The sequence below is a fragment of the Trichomycterus rosablanca genome, chromosome 2, assembly GCF_030014385.1.
Source record: "Trichomycterus rosablanca isolate fTriRos1 chromosome 2, fTriRos1.hap1, whole genome shotgun sequence".
In the NCBI taxonomy this organism is placed as follows: Eukaryota; Metazoa; Chordata; class Actinopteri; order Siluriformes; family Trichomycteridae; genus Trichomycterus; species Trichomycterus rosablanca.
The window spans coordinates 61,209,712-61,218,631 of NC_085989.1; the positions used below are offsets into that span (position 1 = coordinate 61,209,712).

The 8,920-nt window shown below is 40.7% G+C and overlaps 1 protein-coding gene across 1 annotated transcript; it reads left to right on the plus strand.

Annotated features, from left to right (window-relative positions):
* The first annotated feature begins 2,593 nt into the window (after window positions 1-2,593).
* LOC134303108 (GTPase IMAP family member 9-like) lies at window positions 2,594-3,340 on the plus strand. Its single transcript, XM_062988400.1, has one exon. The coding sequence runs from the start codon at window positions 2,594-2,596 to the stop codon at window positions 3,338-3,340; it is 747 nt and encodes a 248-aa protein (XP_062844470.1).
* The last annotated feature ends 5,580 nt before the right edge of the window (window positions 3,341-8,920 follow it).

Consider the following 8,920-nt stretch of genomic DNA (forward strand, 5'->3'; position numbering starts at 1 on the left):
CATGTCACCGTTTGAAGCTTAGTTTGGGTACCCTCCGCCGCTCTTTCCTGAGCAGGAGCAGCAGGTAGCGGTCCCATCTGTACAGCTTCATGTCCGTCGCTGCCGCGCCGCCTGGCGCAAAGCTAGGCAGGCACTTGTGGCCACCCAGCGCTCTGTGAAGCGCAAAGCTGACCGCAGGCGGCAGCCGGCTCTTACCTTCCGTCCAGGCCAACGGGTACTTGTTTCAACGAGGGATCTCCCCGTTCGAGGTGTCCCACATAAGCTGGCACCCAAGTACATTGGCCCGTTCAAGGTGGTAAGGCGGATTAACCCGGTGACATGTAGGTTGGAGCTTCCTCCCTGCATGAAAGTGCATCCAACCTTCCATGTCTCCCATCGCCGACCATTTATGTGCGGGGGAGTTTTACCCCCTCCCCAACCTCCCGCCCCTCGTATCATCCAGGGTGCCCCTGCTTTCACTGTCCGTCAGTTGCTTGATAGAAGGAAGGTTCAGGGTAGCACCCAATACCTGGTGGATTGGGAAGGTTACGGCCCTGAGGAACGTTCATGGGTACCGGCTCGCCAGATCCTGGACCCTGAACTGATCCGCGAGTTCCGACGGAACCGAGCTGCGGGTCTTGGGACCTCAGGAGCTGTCCCTAGAGGAGGGGGTTCTATAACGAGGTCTGTAGTAGCTGGTGAACGTGCCCTGGGTGGCGACTCCGTTAAGCAAGCGGTTGTCACGCCAACTTCCCCGGTTCGAATCCGCAGTCAGTATCTGCCTAACTTTACTTGTTTGTGTTTCTCTTGTTTCAGATCGGCGTGCTTCAGTTCCACGACCCCACGACTAAGGGTGCGTCGATCGATACCCTCGCTAGCCTACCGCAGTGCTGGGGCTAGCACTCTGCGGAGGTTCTCTCCTCCACACTCTTTCCTGAGCGCTTTAGGCGCTCACGCGCCTTTATTTTCCAGCGCTGCAGTAGCGCGGTTGTAACGCTCCCGGCAGTCACACCTCAGACCCGGGTTCGCGTCCCGCTTTCTTTGTTTTGGTTTTCATGTTGGCATTTTTCATTTAGCTGCGTCAGCAGCTTCCGTCGGAGGTTCCGATCGGTTTTTTGTTCTGTCTTTTGTTAACTGTTTATCTTTTCCGTTGTCCTTATTAAATTAATAAAATATTCGTTATTATTTTATTCTGCATTTGTGTCCTTTCTTCCCACGTGACACATATATGGTATTTCTCAAATGTATATATGTTGTGTGTTTTAATCCCGAATGGTTCAGTCCAGCTCTGCTGATCCCTGATTTCTTGCTACTGCTTCCTGTAATAAAGATTCACCATTTTCATCAAGTTTGGAGATACGTCCTTCCTTCCTTCCTTCCATTTTTTCTTCCAACACACACACACACACACACACACATCTGGAATTCCAGTGACCTGAATCAGGATCTGATTGATCTGATTGCTGCAGTATTAGTACTTTTATGTATCATTTCTATATTAATACTGTGTGTGACTGGATATATAGTGTTAGGAATGATGTTATACCAATATCCTGTACACAAGTCTAAAGAACATCAGTACTGCATGCTTAAATCACATCTGTATTGATTTGTGTGTATTACAGCTGTTTAATCTATATATTAAAATATGAAAGCTCCTCCAGGGTTCATGCAGCTCACTCAGAAGAGTTAAACAGGTTACACAACTCTTTGTTCAGTCCACCGTTCATGTTTTTGCAAGTTTGGACTCGACTTGAATTTTCTGTGTCAGATCTTTGTTTACACACCGAGCTCTGATTTACCCACAATGCTGTTATCCTGTTAGATATGATGGTGATCTGCACTTACACTGTCCACAACTCTCTAATGCACTTTATCCCAGACTGGACTAAATAATAAACAATTAAAAATCTAATTTATTCAGTGTAACCTCTTAGCTTAGCTCATGTGTTAGTGTGTCTTGTCTGTTGTTTGAAATAAATGAAACATCTGTGTGTGTGTCTGTGTGTGTGTGTGTGTGTTTGTTTGTTACCAGTTTTAAATCTTTATTTTATTATTTTATTAATATTGTTCTCTTTTAAGCTGCATGACTGTTGCTGTGCTAACAAACTGAAGCTAAGTGCTAACAGCATAACAATCAAACAAACAGCAGGTCAGTGCTAACATACACAACTTTATTTTAACTCTATTAATCACTAAAGTGTTAAGAGACGTTAAAAACTTAAACAGCAGCACGAAGTTACATTCCTGAGTCTATAAACTCTGTTTTACTGTTTTAGTGCTGAGTGAAAACGTTCTGATTCATTATTGTACTTTAGGTTCATGTAGAACAATAAACTAATAAATTCTGTTTAAATTAAACACCGTTTATTGAATTTTATCCATTTTTTTAATTATAAGTCATTTTACAGTAGAGCACATGTGTGTGTCTGTATTCATCAAGAGGAGACATTTAAGTGGTGAAATTTGTCTCCAAAATTATATAATAATAATAATAATATATATTTATATATTACAATGTGTGTGTGTGTGTGTAAAGTTATTAGTGTGTAACGGAGGTTTTCTGTGGTACTAACAGGATCCAGTAAGAGATCCAGAGATCAGATCTGCTGAGATGGACCAGGAGGAATGGAGGATCGTGCTGCTGGGGAGGACTGGTGTTGGGAAGAGTGCAACAGGAAACACCATCCTGGGAAGAAATGTATTCAGATCAGAACGATCTTTATATACTGTAACAAAAATCACTGAACGTGCAGAAGCAGAGATAGAAGGAAACCGTGTACATGTGGTTGATACACCAGGATTCTTTGACACAAAACTGCCACGAGATCAGTTAGCGAAGCAGTTTGCCAAGAGTGTTTATCTCTCACAACCAGGAGTTCATGCTCTCATTCTGGTTTTCAAATATGATTCATTTACAGAATATGAAGAGGAAATGATTAAGAGGTTACAGGAGGTTTATGGTGAGCAGGTTACAGATAACATGATCATTTTGTTTACTCATGCTGAGGGTGTCAGAGAGGAAGAAATAGTTAGAAGTACAAATGAACATCTCAGAAGGGTGTTAGATCAGTGTGGAGGAAGATTTCACATCTTTAATAATAAAGAAGCACAGAACAGACAGCAGGTCACTGAACTTCTGCAGAAGATAGACAGCATGGTGCAGTGGAATGAAGGAGGATTCTACACTAATGAGATGTATAAGGGAGCGCAGGGCTTAAACTGGGAGGAATTCAGGGAGAAAAACAAGAAATTAATTTTATTTAGAACTACTCTTTTAGCTGCAGCTGTGCTGATGCTAGTAACAACAGTTATTATGGGGGTGGTGATGTTAGTGATGAAGGGAGTATTTAAGCGGTAACTGGGATTTAGGAAGGAAGTGGTTTGTGGTGCTTCACTGGAAGCAACAGCAGGAGGTGAAAGTCTGATTAAAACAAGAAGCTGCACTATAAAATGATTTAATATTATAAATAGAAATGATTTTGTACTGTTGGTTTACTTATCAATTACTTATTATTCTTTCTATTGTTTTATAATTTTGTTTTTTTTTAATCACGTGCTTCATAATTCCATAATAATCGTTCTACTGTTAATATACGTACATTTACTGTGTTCTGTTTTTTTTGTCTGGTTCTGTTTAATGAGATAAATGTGTGTTAAAATATGTTCATTTCTGTTAAACTGACTCCACAGTTCTGAACTTTTATCTTCTACTGAATACAACAATCACACGTTCATTATCACACAGCTGAAGTTATCTAGCATGAGGTTATAAACATAAAACTACACTGGGCGTGTCGGGTCATTATTCTTATTCATCTATTTACAGTGTAGATTACGGTGGTGGAAAAAGTTCAGCAAATGAATAAATATGTAATAATTAGTTTACCAGTTTAACTAACTCGTTTACTCAGGCAAGATTTTAGCAGATTATAACAATCATCTTGTGAGAAAAATGTATTTTGTGTGATGTGACATTTTCTTGCATAAAGTGTAGAACAAACTCACCCAGCTCTCTGTTAAAACCAACCTGTTCTTAGCACGGCTTCAGGATTAGAAAACCACAATGCAACAGTACATACCTGACCTGTACATGGGACACACCCAGCTTTTTGTTAACGCCCACATTTCAATCACTATATAAAAGATGAACATAATTAATAGAAGTCATAAATAGCTCGGAGTTCTGGGAAAATAACGTAACAAACAACACATGACTGAACTTGGCAGGGGTTTGTCCTGCTGTAAAAAAACCCAGCAAGGTGTAACTGAAAAACGTGTTAAAACATGTTAAAGAATTAAAGAATTGTTCTGACACACAGGAGAAAATCTGAGAGGTTTGGGTTTAAATTATTGTAAGAAATACATCTGTCATAACAAAAGGCTCAGTCATTTATGAGCATTTACATTTTCAGCATTTAGCAGACGCTTTTATCCAAAGCAACTTACACAATGAGAAATTGAGGGTTAAGGGCCTTGCTCAGGGACCCAACAGTGGCAACTTGGTTGTGGCGGGGCTTGAACCGGCAACCTTCTGTTTACTAGTCCAGTAACTTAACCACTGAGCTATCACTGGCCCCAGGGTAGGTTGAGGTTTGCGACTTATTGTTTCAATCTAAATATCCACAACATATTAACACTTTCACTGAATCCATGCAAATGGCAGAGCTGATAACTAACATTAAGTGTATAAACCAGCTGTGGTGAGTATTTACCCACAAACCAACTACATGTAGGTTGTTGACTGGCCAACACTCACTGATGCCAAAGGATCTTAGTTAAACGAAACATGTAATGAACCACAGGAGTGTCGATATTCGGCTTTAGTACAGCAGAGGAAGAGCGAGAACTAAAACCAGATGTCACGTGGGTGAATTTGGTGTTTGTTTAATCTTTATATTTATTGAGATCCTGAGCCACAACGTGTGATTGGGGCCTGCTCTGTGAGGACACAGACCAAGTCGTGCTGGGGCTGAGAGAAGTCCGCTTCACGATTTTCCTTCCTTTTTCTTCTTACGGAATAGTTAAGAGTCGTTGGGATCGGATTTTTAGGCTTCTTCCTGGACTAGATTATTGAGTACAACCTAGAACCCACTGAGATTATTTTACTTATTGTTTTTGTTTGTTTTCCATTTTGCTAAGTTGTGTTAAGTATTTAGAGTAGTCGTATTTTGTACTTTTACTTCTTTCACTATTTTTTGTTGACTGGGCGCGGGTTACGTTAACCATCAGTACAACTGTTTTATTTATAGGTCGTGTTTTATGGGCTTGATTTCATCTGATTGTTGTGAAGGGGTTTTGTTTTGTGTTTTTCTTGTGTGACGGGAGTTGTACAGGAGTTACCCTAGCCTGAACTTAGTAAGTTGTGAGTGAAGTTATTCTAACATTTTAAAGTATTTAGTCCTTTGAGAGGAGTAATTTAATATTGGTCCCTTATGTGAACTTTTTATGGTCAAAAAAACTTTCCCTACAAATATTAAAACTCCTAGGTGGCGTTGTTGGCAACATTAAAGTAAGAATCAATATAGTCGAAAATGATTGTCACGAGCATCCTACACGCCCCCGTAACACAAATCCAACTGAACTGAAGGTTTTACTGAAATATGGAGGGAATTTATTATCACTGGTCTATTTCAGAGCTACAGATTACATTTACTAACATTTACTACATGTATTACGTTTATTTATTAAAGTCTAGCTGGGGTTCAGGTTCAAGCCTCACCACTGCCAGGTTGCTGCTGTTGGGCCCTTGAGCAAGGCCCTTTGATAAAGAGATCAGATCTGCTGAAATGGACCAGGAGGAACGGAGGATCGTGCAACAGGAAACACCATCCCGAGCATAAATGTGAACGTGCTGAAGCTGTGATAGAAGGAAAACTCACACGTGTGGTTGATACACCAGGATTCTTTGACACAACACTGTCACAAGAGCAGTTAGCGGAGCAGTTGTGCAGGAGTGTTTATCTCTCACAACCAGGAGTTCATGCTTTCATTCTGGTTTTCAGGTTTGGAACATTCACAGAACAGGAAGAGGAAATAATTAAGCGGTTACAGGAGGTTTTTGGTTACAGATCACAAGATCATTCTTTTCACCCATGGTGATGGTGTAAGATGAAATTATAGATGAGGAAAGAATTAGAAATAAACATCTCAGAAGGGTTTTAGATCAGTGTAGAGGAGGATTTCACATCTTTAATAATGCAGAACCACAGAACAGACAGCAGGTCACTGAACTTCTGCAGAAGATAGACAGGATGGTGCAGCAGAATGGAGAAGGAAATCAGATCTTTATCAAAGCAGGACCAAACAACAGACAGCAGGACACTAACCCTCTACAGAAGATAGATGGGATGGTAGAGCAGAATAGAGGAGCAGAACTGAACAACAGACAGCAGGACACTAAACCTCTACAGAAGATAGATGGGATGGTAGAACAGAATAGAGGAGCAGAACTGAACAACAGACAGCAGGACACTAAACCTCTACAGAAGATAGATGGGATGGTAGAACAGAATAGAGGAGCAGAACTGAACAACAGACAGCAGGACACTAAACCTCTACAGAAGATAGATGGGATGGTAGAACAGAATAGAGGAGCAGAACTGAACAACAGACAGCAGGACACTAAACCTCTACAGAAGATAGATGGGATGGTAGAACAGAATAGAGGAGCAGAACTGAACAACAGACAGCAGGACACTAAACCTCTACTGAAGATAGATGGGATGGTAGAACAGAATAGAGGAGCAGAACTGAACAACAGACAGCAGGACACTAAACCTCTACAGAAGATAGATGGGATGGTAGAGCAGAATAGAGGAGCAGAACTGAACAACAGACAGCAGGACACTAAGCCTCTACAGAAGATAGATGGGATGGTAGAACAGAATAGAGGAGCAGAACTGAACAACAGACAGCAGGACACTAAACCTCTACTGAAGATAGATGGGATGGTAGAGCAGAATAGAGGAGCAGAACTGAACAACAGACAGCAGGACACTAAGCCTCTACAGAAGATAGATGAGATGGTAGAGCAGAATAGAGGAGCAGAACTGAACAACAGACAGCAGGACACTAAGCCTCTACAGAAGATAGATGAGATGGTAGAGCAGAATAGAGGAGCAGAACTGAACAACAGACAGCAGGACACTTAAGCCTCTACAGAAGATAGATGAGATGGTAGAGCAGAATAGAGGAGCAGAACTGAACAACAGACAGCAGGACACTAAACCTATTTTTACCATATTTCTTTTAGTCTTGTTTTAATTCCATATTCTCTAAACTGTAAGGTATATTTTACTATATTTTCTTTTAGTTTTTATGTTTTATTTGCTTATTTCTCTTGTTTTAATTTCGTATTTACCAAATTGTAGGGTATATTTTACAATATTTTCTTTTAATTTTTCAAGTTCTTAATTTTTATCCCTCTTGTTTGAATTTCATGTTTTTAATTGTAACTAAATGTTTGCAAGAAGTCTTTCTGAGGTTCTAGATCTCAGGAATGTTTTAATGCTTTTAATTTTTAATTTGTCCTTATGTAAAGCACTTTGAATTGCCACTGTGTATGAAAGGTGCTATACAAATAAACTTGCCTTGCCTTGCCTTGCCTTGCCTTGCCTTGCCTTGCCTCTACTGAAGATAGATGAGATGGTAGAGCAGAATAGAGGAGCAGAACTGAACAACAGACAGCAGGACACTAAACCTCTACAGAAGATAGATGGGATGGTAGAGCAGAATAGAGGAGCAGAACTGAACAACAGACAGCAGGACACTAAACCTCTACAGAAGATAGATGAGATGGTAGAGCAGAATAGAGGAGCAGAACTGAACATCAGACAGCAGGACACTAACCCTCTACTGAAGATAGATGGGATGGTAGAGCAGAATAGAGGAGAACAGACAGAAGGACACTAACCCTCTACTGAAGATAGACATCACAGTGCAGCAAAATAAAATATTTTTCACTAATAAGATGAAGCACAGCGCTCAACCTGGGAGGAATTCTGGGAGAAAAACAAGTCATTCTCTCACATTGGAGCTGATGTTCTAACTACTGACAAATACTGACATTATCATCATCTTCTATATTTAATCATTAATAAGAATCATCACTTTGTTTCTCATCATTTTAATCTGTTGGAGTTTATTTCTTTAATCAGTTAGCTGGATAAAATGTCTGGTTAAATAACCTAGTGGTTTATGTACTGGACTAGTAATCGAAGGATCGCTGGTTCAAGCCCCACCACTGCCAGGTTGCCACTGTTGGGCCCTTGAGCAAGGCCCTTAACCCTCAATTGCCTACACAGTATACTGTCACAGTACTGTAAGTCACTTTGGATAAAAGTTCTGTTAAATACCAAATATGTAAATGGAAATAAAAATGACTATATACCATCCAAAAACCCACTGGTTACTGGTAGAAACATCACAGGATCACAGTGGATTGTGGGTAATAGCCTGTACAAAACTGTGGTCTGATTTGGACTTGGGGACCCAGGACCTCCACTGTTTGATGTCTTTTTAGGTCTGTTCTGACCATTCAACAAGGTTCCTTTCAAAGTTCCAGGGTGAGAATCATCCAGAAGAGACTATCTTCCACCAGTCCTCTAAACATCTTGTGGTTCTGTAGAAAGGCGTCCTCACTTCAAGACCTCACTAACGTCTGTAATTTCCCAGTGAAGATCCTTGGAGATTCTCTGGTCTCTTGAGTAACTTCCTCATGTTCTCCTCCAGGCAGAATCTCAACATCTCCAGTAGCTTTAAACATCTTTAAGCTTCTGCATTACAGGCCAGATAGTGAACAGCATGCTAATGCATCAAGCTAATGCAGGGTTTTCTAAAGCAGTCCACATGGACCCTCACCCTGTTTCACAGCTCTTAACTCACATGTACCAGGTTCTGAGTGTTCAGTCTATCAGATTCATTCAGCTGCTACCAGGAA

What these genes read in the sequence shown, in the direction of transcription:
- LOC134303108 (XM_062988400.1), top strand. Translation starts at nt 2,594, where the DNA reads ATGGACCAGGAGGAATGGAGGATCGTGCTGCTGGGGAGGACTGGTGTT.